Raw genomic sequence first — 13,342 nt, 5'->3', positions numbered from 1 at the left:
GTTGATATCTAGCTACCACTTTTTAGATTTAACAAAATTCTCTTGAATCTTTTGTCTTCACTTAGCCTGATTGTGAAGCAATTTTACAGAACTGTTCACGATCAAACAGTTGTTTCTAAGCATGATCAGTCATCCTAGTGAAAGCTTCTTAGGGACTTCAGCTGAATGTTCTCTATGTGTGTATGTACATGTATATCCACACACACGTATATATATACACAACTCAAATAATACTATTGCGTAGTCTTTCTGTGTAGGTGGACTGAGTACCTTGCAGATTGTGTTGTACATAACGTCATATTTCTATGGTGCATTCTTGCCACACCCCATTGCTTTTAGCAAGACCATCAAGTGGAGTCTCGTAAGAATTACACTTAAGTCTAGATTTTCTTTTAACAGGTTGTCAGTTTGGTTTTTCCCCCTCTAAGGGTTGTATAGACCTAAGCCAACTTTCAGTAGTCTGAAGAACAAACAAGAAAGGGCACATAAAAAAGGAAAGGAGTGGGATGACTCATACAAGACTGCAATTAAATTCTCTAGGTACAATTTATCTAAATTTGGGTATTATTGTCTTTAATGTAGCCTGAGACTGACTCCCGAGTTAATGGCACTTCCCCCTGTGCTTCGCCCCAGCACTCTGCCCTTGGCTACTCACTAGAGCAAGTGACAAGCTCACAGTTTCATCAGACAGGTAAGTGGTTTAATCAGGTCATGTGCTTCATGGGTCTGCTAATGACTCCTGAATAGGTTTGCTGGCATCTTTCTGAAAAGATTTGTAAGTAAAAAGGGACTGATCTTTTCATGATATTGTGGAAAAGGTGAACTACAGTTGGAGCTGTTGGTTCCCCACACTTGCAAACAGCTGTGATAATCACAAGAATCCACATGACTGAATTATGTATTTATGTCAATAGACTCCTTGATCCCATACAGTCTGAGCAAGTGAATTTACTGGGCAAATCCATCCCCGCTGAAGGAGGAACCAGATTTCATTGGGCTGAAACAGCCAACAGCTGTTTGTCCTACAGTGCATGAAAGCACCCAAGGAATCTGGCAGATATAGAAACAAACAGCCAAAACATGTAATTAAAGCTTCCTGATGGCTGTTTTAAAAATTCCAATGTATTCTTTGCTTATCCTGGTATTGTGATGATCTTACCCCTCAAAGACTTCACTTCTTTAGGAATTATGTAGTATTATAAGTGTACAGCCTCTGCATGTTAGGGGATTTCTTTCTTGAAAGATTATTTTAAATTCTCCCATATCAGAACTCAGTAAATCCACTGGGAATTAGCAAAATAGCTAGAGAGCATTGAATGCTCAAAATCAGGGAGAAAACAAATAAAAGATTATTCTCAAATGACCTTAAGTGCAATTTCATCCCTGTTTTGGTTTCAAGCCTTTGTATTATAGATTTAAAAATTATTTTATTTATGTGAAATCCAGGAAATTATTCTCTTGCATACAGGAAATTGTTATTCAACATTGACATGTGTTTTAATTTATCAGAAAAAACATGGAACTTCTTCAAGTCTGATTTAATGCTATGGTAGATTTATGAGAGATGCTATCTAATGACACTGCCAGGAACAGAGCCAGCTGTATTCCCTAACCATTCCCTTAGATAATTTTAAGCAGCATTTAGAAAAGTAAAAAGGGCAAGGAAGATTTTAACACTAGTGAAATTGCATCAGCAATTTCATCTAAAAGAGAAAAGTTTTGGTTTGGGTTTTTCGCCCCCCCAAAAAAAATAATGGTGTATATTAGTCTGAAAGCTACACAACAAATAATTGAAAAATGCAAAAGAATTTTAATTAAGCAGCTACTGAATATAATGCCCTTGTCTTGTAAACCTTTTATTTATTTTAACTGTAAATTCTTCTATACTGCTTCTTCTTGTCAATTTCTTCTAGTTAAATTTTGGGTGCAAAAGTTAAGCTGTAATAAAAGAGAAATGAGTTCTGCTGCAAATCAATAAAGTAACTTTCACCTCCTCTCCCAAGGCTGGCAATTATCAGTGACATCTCTTGTACTTTAAGTTACAAAGGCTTCAGGTAGTGGTTTCCCTTGAAATATAAAGGAGCATTTAACTGGAAAGGTGGATGAGAATGTGTTTCAGGAAGTTTTTGTCTTTTTTTTTTTTCCTCTTTCTTCTCTTCTCCTTACTAAAAACATTGGTGTCTTTTGTTGTTGTATCTGCAGATGACTTGTTAGTTCCACCTCATGATACCAACACAGATCTAACAGATGTTATGGAGCAAATCAACAGCACATTTCCAGCTTGCTGCTGTAAGTGTAACAAAGTATATCTTGTATTGAATTGTATAGTATTAATTTTGAGGCAGTCTTTTAAAGAAAAAGTCCTTCTTATTGAAGCAGGACTGGTTGCTCCAGGCTGAAACAACACACGGGCCTCATGATTCCCCTCTAACTCATGGAGGAAAGAAGGAGACTGTTGATCAGGGAAGCTGGGAATTAGTAACAAAAAAAAAAAAAAAAAACAACAAAAGGAGGAAGAGAGCAATTAAAAGCAAGGGGCTTCCTTCTAAATCTGCTGTACCCACCCAGAACCTCTTTGCTGTCCTGCAGGGGGCCAATGAGGAAATGCACTTGCATCAGAAACAGCTGGCTGGTGCACTGGTACAGAAGATCTCTACTGGTACCACCAGCAAAAAGCGGTGGGCTGTAGTAGTAGGGGACTCTGCCTTGAAAGGGACAGAAGCGCTCATCTGTCGGCCTGACCCGGTTGCAAGGGAGGTGTGTTGCCTACCTGGGGCACGGATCAGGGATGTTGCGGAGAGGCTGCCTGTTCTAGTAAGTCCCATGGACTATTACCCGCTTCTAGTGATACACGTGGGTGCTAGGGATATAGGTAGTAGTAGCCTCAGGTGTATAAAGGACTACAGAGCTCTGGGAGAGGTGGTCAGGGGTTCTAGAGCTCAGATAGTCTTTTCGACAATTCTCCAAGACACAGGGGAGGACCTTCCAAAGGCAAGGAGGATTGGACAGGTTAATAAATGGTTAAAAGGGTGGTGTCATAGTCAAGGGTTTGGGTGTCTTGGACATGGGGCCCACATTTGTAGGCCAGGCCTACTGGGGTCTGGTGGAGCTGCTCTGATAAAGAAAGGGAAGAGTGGCTTTGTTGGGAGGCTTGCCAGACTTGTCAAGGATGCTTTAAACTAGTTGTGTTGGGGGAGGGGAGCATCATTCCATCCCAACACACCCAGTCAGTTGCCAGCACCTATAATAAATACTCTGAACAATGTAGTAATATTCTAGCCATGCCAGCCATTGAGCCAGCTTCATTTGGAGGTAGGATCAGATGCCTCTATACAAATGCCCGTAGCATGGGGAATAAACAAGAGGAATTAGAGATATGGGCACATCTATAGGGCTACGATATAATAGGCATCACCGAAACATGGTGGGATGGCTCCTTTGACTGGAGTGTTGGAATGGAAGGTTACAGGCTTTTTAGAAAAGACAGGCCCGGTAGGAGGAGAGGGGGAGTTGCCCTTTATGTTAGGGATAGGCTGGAGAGTATGGAACTCTGTCTGGGGACAGGTGATCAGTTAACAGAAAGTCTGTGGGTCAGGGTTAAGGGGAAATCAGTGACGGGACACATTACTGTGAGGATATGTTACAGACTGCCTGATCAAGAGGAACCGGTGGATGAAGAACTCCACAGACAAATAGGAAAAGCCTCACGCACACAGGCCCTTGTTCTCATGGGGGACTTCAACCACATTGACATCTGTTGGGGCGACGGTACAGCCCGGAACAAGCAATCCAGGAGGTTTCTCGATTGTGTGGAAGACAACTTCCTTCTGCAAGCAATAAAGGAGCCGACGAGGAGAGGTGCTCTGCTTGACCTCGTGCTCACCAACAGGGAAGGGCTCGTTGGAAATGTGACTCTCCAGGGAAGTCTTGGATGCAGTGATCATGAGATGGTCGAATTTGAGGTCCTCAAGACAGTGAGAAGACCATGCAGTAAGCTCACTGCCTTGGACTGCAAGAGAGCAGACTTTGGCCTCTTCAGGAACCTGCTTAGCAAGGTTCTATGGGAAATACCCCTAGAGGGCAGGGGGGCCCAAGACTCTTGGTTAATATTCAAGGATCACCTGCTACAAACTCAGGAGTGTTGCATCCCAACCAGAAGGAAGTGCAGCAGGAGGGCCAGGAAACCTCCTTGGATGGATAAGGAGCTGCTGAGAAAAATTCACAAGAAAAAAGAGGCTTATAAAAGGTGGAAGCAAGGACAGGTGGCCTGGGATGAATACAGAGATGTTGTTAGGGTAATTAGGGACCAAGTTAGGAAAGCTAAGGCCCAATTGGAGCTAAACTTGGCAAGGGATGTTAAAGATAATAGGAAGGGATTTTATAGGTATGTAGCGACTAAAAAACAGACTAAGGACAATGTAGGCCCCCTCCGGAAGCTACGAGGAGAACTGGCTACACAGGACTTGGAGAAGGCTGAGGTTCTGAATGGCTTCTTTGCCTCAGTCTTCACTGGCAAAGGCTCTGACCACAGCACCCGAGTCTTGGAAGGCGGACGCAGGGACTGTGAAAACCTAGACCTTGGGCTCACTGTATGAGAGGATCTGGTTCGAGACCATCTTAAGAACCTGAATGTACACAAGTCCATGGGCCCTTAAGAAATCCATCCGTGGGTCCTGAAGGAGCTGGAGAATGAAGTTGCAAAGCCACTGGCCATCATATCTGAAAAATCATGGCAGCCAGGTGAAGTTCCTGATGACTGGAAAAAGGGAAATATAACCCCCATTTTCATGAAGGGGAAAATGGATGACCCGGGGAATTACAGACCAGTCAGTCTCACCTCTGTGCCTGGCAAAATCTGGGAGCAGATTCTCTTGGAAGGCATGCTAGGGCACATGAAAAACAGCAAGGTCCTTGGTGACAGCCAGCATGGCTTTACTAGGGGAAAATCCTGCCTGACCAATTTGGTGGCCTTCTATGACGGGGCTACAAAAGTGATGGACAGGGGTGGAGCAGTTGATGTCATCTACCTGGACTTGTGCAAAGCGTTTGACACTGTCCCACATGACATCCTTGTCTCTAAATTGGAGTGTCATCAATTTGATAGGTGGACCACTTGGTGGATAAAGAACTGGCTGGATGGTCGCACTCAAAGAGTTGTGGTCAACAGTTCAATGTCTGGCTGGAGACCAGTAATGAGTGGTGTCCCTCAGGGATCAGTGTTGGGACCGGTCTTGTTTAATATCTTTGTCACTGACATGGGCAATGGAATTGAGTGTGCCCTCAGCAAGTTTGCCGATGACACCAAACTGTGTGGTTCTGTTGGTACGCTAGAGGGAAGGAATGCCATCCAGAGGGACCTTGACACACCTGTGAGGTGGGCTGATGTCAACCTCATGAAGTTTAACTTTGCCAAGTGCAAGGTCCTACACCTGGGTCAGAGCAATGCCAGGCACAGGTACAGGTTGGGCGAAAAGAAAATTCATGGTAGTCCTGTGGAGAAGCACTTGGGGGTGTTAGTCAATGAGAAAATGAACATGAGCCAGCTTCAGTGTGCGCTTGCAGCCCAGAAAGCCAACTGTATCCTGGGCTGCATCAAAAGAAGCATGACCAGCAGGTTGAAGGAGGTGATCCTGCCCCTCTACTCTGCTCTCGTGAGACCTCACTTGGAGTACTGTATGCAGTTCTGGTGTCCTCAACATAGAAGGGACATGGAACTGTTGGAACAAGTCCAGAGGAGGGCAACGAGGATGATCAGGGGACTGGAGCACCTCCCCTGTGAAGACAGGCTGAGAAAGTTGGGGCTGTTCAGCCTGGAGAAGAGAAGGCTGCGTGAAGGCCTCATAGCAGCCTTCCAGTATCTGAAGGGGGCCTACAGGGATGCTGGGGAGGGACTATTCATTAGGGACTGTAGTGATAGGACAAGGGGTAACGGGTTGAAACTTAAACAGCAGAGGTTTAGACTTTATATAAGGAAGAAATTCTTTACTGTTAGGGTGGTGAGGTACTGGAATGGGTTGCGCAGGGAGGTTGTGAATGCTCTGTCCCTGGCAGTGTTCAAGGCCAGGTTGGATGAAGCCTTGGGTGATATGGTTTAGTGTGAGGTGTCCCTGCCCATGGCAGGGGGGTTGGAACTAGATGATCTTGAGGTCCTTTCCAATCCTAACTATTCTATGATTCTATGATATTGAGTAGGAAAAATATCTCTCTGGTGAGATTGCTTCTCAGGATACACAAGCTGCATAATTCACTTGTTTAAAGCTGCTCAATAGAGACTGTTTATTTGCAAAGGTAAACAAACAAATGTTCTCAACGTTTAAGTGGTTCACTATAAGAAAAGCTCCATATGGAATTTTCAGCTGTGCCCACATAAGGGAAAAAAGACTGTGAATTCCATTGGCTGCTGATACAAACTGTATGTGGAACCTAAATGAATGTAGATTCAGGATTTCTCTGATAAAACTTGGGTCAGGAGGGACCATAGCCCAATCCTGGCTTTCTGAACTAATTCCTGAAGTAGTTATTAAACTAAGGGACCACAGGAAATTACTGTTTCCCTATGTACTACAGCACATAACACCTTTCCCTACTTAAATGCACTGAAAGTTGATATTTAGTGTCTATTAATGAGAGATCAAAACGAAAACCAATTAGCGTGTCAGCTGACATACATTTCCACTATTCCTATTCCTTTCAGAGTGTCACTGCACTTACAAGGGTGAGGCCTTACCTCTCTGGTTCCAGCAGTATTTCATACAGATTGTTTGGTTTGGCAGTGAAAGTGAAGTGCCAACTTTATTATTCATGTGTGGGGTTGTTTGGTTTTTTTTCCTAATACATACATGCGTATATATCTTCACTTTCAGCTCTTTTGCCTTAGAAAAACAGTACTGAAAACTTAGATACATATCCTTAAACTCTCAACAGTTTCAAATGCAGTGTAATAATTAATGGTCAATTTTAAAAGGTACAGATGAGAAGGAAGGTGTTTATGTCCAATCCTTTTGGAAGTATCAAGATTGAATGCTATTCTATTTATTTTGTAAACTCTGCGAACCCCTGCTAAAATACCCTTTTTTATCTTTTTAACATCCATTGCTTGGCTGTGAAGAACTGCAGCACAGAAGCGCAGTCTGAGAAAGCAAATTAGGATTAAGCAACACAGTGCTTGTTTCAGCTGTCCTTTGAGATTTTTCAGTGAGTTCAATAGTTCAGAGCCCATTTTTTGCAAGTTAAGAATTTGATTCTAAGGAGCATTGCGTCTTGAACTCAGCAGCTACTAGAGCTACTTAGTACAGCTCAAGGGTGGGTGTGGGTGTGTGCACAAATCAGTAGAAAATGCAACTCAAGTATCAATTCCTTGTTTTGCAAATTCCTGTCTTGCACATATAAGGAGCTTACAGCTACCTGGTCTTTTGCCCCAAATCAATTTAGGGCAAATTGCACTGTGTCAGAGCAAGTTTGACAATGATAGCTATTCTTTGCAACCAGGAAGCATAGAGGCAACCCCCCCTCCCCACCTAATATGTATTCAACAGTACCCTAAATAATACTCACAGGAGGGGACTGCGAGTGTGGCTTCACATCCTTTCATATTGTGAAGTGAATCTGAGCATTTAAGATAAAAAGTCACAGTTCCAAATTTCAAGTATTTTTCCTTTTGTCATTGGTGCACTGCTGAGGTCAAACCAAACCAGCTTGCCCCAATTAGTAGGTACTACGTAGTTACTTAGTTTGGTCTTCAGTCATTTTGTAACATACCTTATTTGGGAGATTTACTAAGATTATATCTTTTTAACCATGTAAGATTCAAATACTGTTTTAGAAGCCTGGAATGAGAATTATTAGTCTAGCCTTTCCAATGGAGTACATTAAACTATATGAGTTTTGCTAGGGAAGACAGTGACAGACCGTCTAGTCCATCATCTTTTCCTGAAGACATTTGAGATGGATCAGTCTTTCTGGACAGACAAACATCTAACCTCTTATGTAGAACTTCAATGATGCAGACTCCAAGGACTCCCTAGGAAGTCTGTTTTAAGAGCATCACTGTATTCCTAACCTTAAAAAATAATATTCTTACCCTTTTTTAATTATATCCAACTTAAATTTCTTTAGAATAGCTTTCATGTTCAACATGTGGTGTCCATTATTAATTTTTATTAAGCTGTTTTTCACAAACCTTATCACTGCATGTCTCTCTTAGCTTGGTGCAGCTTTCATTAAGGAGTTACAAGCATCTGAACTCCTACATAGATTATTTTTATCACATCTTGACTGTAATAGAGCTAGTCCTGTTATTCGCTATATTTGTTTTTATGGGTTTCAGGTTATAATTTATCTTGAAATCAGTATTTCTGCTTACTACCAGATATTATATGAATAGTTGCTTCATAAGGGGTAAGGCCAGCACTGCTTTTAATTGTGGTTTTGGGTTTGTTCTGTTTTTTATTCTGAAGATCCTTTGATTATGGATATAATGCCTCCTTTCATTTCTTATTTATGAGTTTGGTCCTCAGAACTAGGCAGTTGTGCAACACTGTGCAGCAGTCTTGCCTGTGCATCTGTGTTCCGGAACAGAGGCTTCTGAACAGATGATATGATAATATACCACTCATAGGTCTATATGGTTGCAAGTGGTGAAAAAAGAACAATTGATATCATCTATACATTCATAATGCTGCAGATTTGTTAAAAGTAAATTTGTGAAAAAAGTTATGTGTAGACCATTACAATACACTTCTAGTTAAGTATTTAATTTTTTTATATATATAAGAGTCTATTTGTTCTTCTATAGTGCATAGTCTTCAGGTACTGGCTTTGTTTTTAAACTGCCAAGATGCATAATAATGTAAATTTCTTTTTTTTTTTTTTTTTCTATTTTCAGCAAGTTTCACTGGCAGACCACAGGTATGAGACATATTTACATACTTACATAGTTATTTGAAACAAAGTAAAGCAAGTGGAAAAGTTTTGTTAAAGCAAAGTGGCTGGGTTTTTTTCCCTGTATTTTCCCCTAGAAGTCTTTGTGGAAGCTAGACCAATCTGACAGGAAGGCTGAATTCTGGAATTTCCCAATTAACAAAAAATTCCTGCTAGCTCAGGCATTACCAAGTTACTATGGCCTGCAGTTCTGGGATTCTGACCAGATGCAATCAGCTTGATTCTATCAAGACCAATTACTTTCAAGCAAGCATCAACTTGCAAGATCAAAGCTGGTTCTTGCAGACACCCATGTCCTTGTGCTGTGGTGCCCATAGCTCCAGTTTTGGGAGCTATGGGCACCAGCACACAAAGATCAAGAGTCACACAGCATCTTAGGCACTACATGAAGTTGCCTTCTCCCAGTAGGAAACCGCTTTGCAAATCCAAAGCAGAAATTTGGCTACTTTCACAAAAATGTGGAAAACAATCTAGTATTTAGATACTTGTTCTTGAAAATCTTACTGATAGGAATTATCAGTTAAATTTCTGTTATAAGTAAGTAACAGATATACGAGAAACACTCACTACAGGTTTAGGTTGATGCTGAAGCCCACATATGACAAATAAGGAATGACAGAATCTTGTGTCATTGCATAGTTCTTAGAAAGTTTCATTGTTAAAGATTATCACAAATTGCAGTGTGAGACTTCAGAAAAAGTAAGTGGTGGGGAAAGAGTCTATTTAGTCTTCCAAATTGCTTCACCTTGTCCATTAATCCACAGTTTTCAAGGTCAAAAAATGAACATCTAAAAATCAAAAAATACTCCTTTTCAAATACTTTCTTGGATTGCAATATCTCAGATAGTAGGATTGTCCTTCCAAACAGGAGTTTCTAAGGAGAATGGGATGAATCGCACCCTGCACTCGGTTAACTCAGGCTCCATGTTTCAATCTGGATAAGTTATGAGAGTGAACCAGACTGTCATTTTTCAGAAAACCTTCCTCTAAGCAAGCACAGAGAGCACTTTCTGTGTTATCAGTGAATAATTCTAACCTTCCTGAAAAGCATTTTTTTTTTAAATCCAAGATTATTCCCAAATGGTTTTACTGCAAATCTACCCTTTCAGAATTATTAGAGAAGGTACATTTGTCTATTCAGGAACAGAATCCTGAAACAGGAAACTGGAAATAAGCTTCACATTTGAAGGGGCTGGGTTCAAATCCAGACTATATATACTCTCAATTTTTACCACTTAGGTTTCAGATAGGACAGTTGGCTAAACTTTTTACTCTACTGGTGCAGGGCATGGAGACTCTATAAATCATATTTACTGCTCTGTAGACTGACATCCTCTGGGCCTTGCTCAACAAGAATTTCGAACACTGCACTACAGTAAAATTAGGTTTCCCTTAACTACATGCCTCAGTGATTTGCTGTGTCCTGGGCCAGTACATCTTAACTTTTTAAATATGGAGTATTTACAAAAAGACATTAGTGTCCTTAACTGAACAGGGTACAGAATAGTTGCAGCTTTCTGTTTGTGTTAATATGGTACTGACATAGTTATTTCTCATCATGGCAGGCAATGTGAAGTATTCATTTGGACATTGACCAGTGCTTCCTGATGTGCAGTAAAGCCCTTTTCTACAAACCATCGATTGCAAGTTCCACTTCATCAGAAGACCGCATGGGACCCCAGAACATGCCGTTTGCTCTGACTGTGTGTTCTACTTGAGATAGTAAAACACTGAATACCCAAAGACAAGGATGTTTTTATAGTATCAGAAGTTTGGTTTTTTTCTTCTTCTTCCCTTTCTATGCAACTGTAAATTAATGAGCAGTGGAATATTTGTCACTGATTTGTATAAATATACAGCCAGGGGAAAAGGGGCAGGGGCTTTATATATGTTCTTTTTGATAATCGTAAAGAGAACTGTATAAGGAGTTTGGAGCAAAATGTTACATTTATACATTCCTTTCAGATCTTTGCTTTTACATTGTAAAAATACCTTTAGTTGTATTCTCACACATTTAATACTCTGTACTGATTATTTATATGCTAACCATCTGACCACACAGATTTCAGAATACCCTTCATTTTCAAGATGCAGTTCCCATAATCTGCATTATTGTTACTAGTTAACAAAAATTGCTGTTGGGTACAAGCTGCAGTATTTTAGCTGTTAAACAAGGTAAACTCTCATTTCAAGTCATCATCCTCAGGCACCACCAAAATAGTATTTTTAACTTTTAGTTTTTTCCAGCCAATACACTCAATTTGGAGGATTATTTTTTTAAGCCTTACTTTACTTTGAATCGGGAGATAGCTAAAAAGAGGACTTAGATGATAGCTTGAGTTGTTTATACTAAGGTCTAAGTTAGTGTAACCTTTCCCAACTTTGTTCAGAGACAAAGCTTTGCTGCTCCCTCCTGTGCCAAACTTGCTTCAAGTTTTGGAATCTGCAGTCTGTGAAGTAAAGCTCATTTCTTAAAGATCCCATTCTTGTGTCAGCCTCTTGGAGATGAAGAGACAATTAGAAAGCCCTTTCCAATACTATTAGTGATGGAGCATTTTCTTAATAACTGCAATGCTCTTAAATATTACCATTTGGTATTGTAATCTTGCAACTAACTTTATCTTTGTAAGAATTTATTTATGTCGTTTTAGTAGGGATAATTATGGGGAAATTATGTCACTGATCAGCTGATCTCTAGTTTTAAAATTATTAATAAGAAATTTGATGCCTTCACAGAGTTTATGATGCTGCATGGACACTTGCTTTAATTTCAGAGCATACCTTTAATTGGTAAAACTGCATGCAATATATTTCATGTATAGTGGAGAGATACAAAACACTGTTGTTCTTAATTATTACTGAAGAAAAAAATCTCCAGATGGTATTGGAAGAGTTGTAAATTCTCTACTGCTACTGAAAAATGCTAGGGAATATTAAGATAGCACATCAGGAATTTCTAGTGCTTTCATGAAGTGGTGCCAACTAAACTGTCATGCACCCTCAGTATTTGCTCTTGGAGTGCTGCTGCTCAGGGACTAATTTGGGCACAGCATTGACTCTGGTGCCAGTTCTTTCTGAACCCTTTGGCAAATTGTTTAACCACTCTGCCTCTGTTTTCCCATCTGTAAAATGGGGATGATAGTACTTACCTCTCAAAGGTGTTGTAGGGCTTGCTTAGTTAGTGTCTGAAAAGCTCTATATAGATGCTAAGTATTACTTCTGAGTGAGTGCAGCAAAATTGTCAAGGTGGGAATAGAAGATGCTGGCTCCTACAAATGCTTCACCTATTAAAAAAAAACCAAAACAACAACAAAACAAATTAGTGTAGATATTTGAGAAGAAAAACCCCACACATTTTACAGAAGAGAAAAGCCGTGACCACCTTTCTACCTCAGACCTATCTTCATGAGTAGTATTGGAAATAGCTTTATATTCTGCTCTCTGCAAAGTACTTTGCTTTTATCAAGCTACATCATTCTCTAGGCAAAGAATCCTTGAAAATACCCCCCTACATAAGTAAAAAAGGTCTCAATAGTGAATTTGGTCACTTTTATTTTTGTTCTGAATATGAGATTATGTATAAAGTTGTTTTTCTGCCTGTGTTTGTATGCATCCTTTGTCCTCTGCTGCCAAGTAAATGCTGCTTCAAACACTACATTGTAACATTCTTCCTCTGAGACAATAATAAATAAAAGGAATATATTGCAGTAATATGATAAATGGCATGGAGTTCATTCAATGTCTGTGGTCTTCAAGGATGGCTCTTTTCATTGCTAAATGCTGAAAACTTCATTCTCAAGAAGGTAATTTTTAACAGTATTGTAATAGGGGTTGGAACATGATCTTAAGGTCCTTTCTAACCCTAACCAGTCTTTGATTCTATGATTACTATGTGCTAGCATTTTTGGAGCATGGTTCGCGTTTATATAAATGAGACTAAGCAGTGTTTTCTCCCTGCAGATCTGTGCATACTTTATCCAGTTTTCCCTCTTTAATGATTTAGCCTGGAATGCTTGTCTGTTGCGTGACAGATATAAGTTTTGATCACCATGAAGTAGACTGCTTGTATTTTTAAAACATTATACATACATAGTAAGTAACAGCAATAATGCATGAAGCCCTGACAAATATTAGAACTGTAAATTAGTCTTCAAGCTTTGATGACATTCAGTCATTATGCTTAGCTGAAGCACAGCATTAGGTATTCAGTCAAAAAATCTGAACTTAGCAGCCCTACCATGTGCTGATTTTAGATATTTGCATTAAACTGATGCAAATTGTTTTAATCAGACTGTGTTAGAACTACTGTCTCCACAACCCTAACAATTCTGGTTCCTCATAGTATTAGTTTATTCGTTAAAATATCACTATTTTCAAATTCTAACAAATCGCAAAACATAAG

At 40.0% G+C, this 13,342-nt stretch overlaps 1 protein-coding gene across 2 annotated transcripts in view; it reads left to right on the top strand.

Moving 5' to 3' along the window:
• UTRN (utrophin) overlaps nt 1-12,656 on the top strand; it is a 377,071-nt gene extending 364,415 nt beyond the window's left edge. For both annotated transcript variants that reach the window (XM_034061252.1, XM_031049855.2), the window contains 4 exons: nt 583-691; nt 2,203-2,289; nt 8,885-8,907; nt 10,506-12,656. In XM_034061252.1, the coding sequence (XP_033917143.1) occupies nt 583-691; nt 2,203-2,289; nt 8,885-8,907; nt 10,506-10,514 (228 nt within the window). In that variant the 3' untranslated portion in view covers nt 10,515-12,656. The remainder of the gene's footprint in view (nt 1-582; nt 692-2,202; nt 2,290-8,884; nt 8,908-10,505) is intronic.
• Nucleotides 12,657-13,342: the final 686 nt, after the last annotated feature.

The sequence above is a fragment of the Melopsittacus undulatus genome, chromosome 3, assembly GCF_012275295.1.
Source record: "Melopsittacus undulatus isolate bMelUnd1 chromosome 3, bMelUnd1.mat.Z, whole genome shotgun sequence".
Lineage (NCBI taxonomy): Eukaryota > Metazoa > Chordata > Aves > Psittaciformes > Psittaculidae > Melopsittacus > Melopsittacus undulatus.
This window is presented reverse-complemented; position numbering and strand designations above follow the sequence as displayed.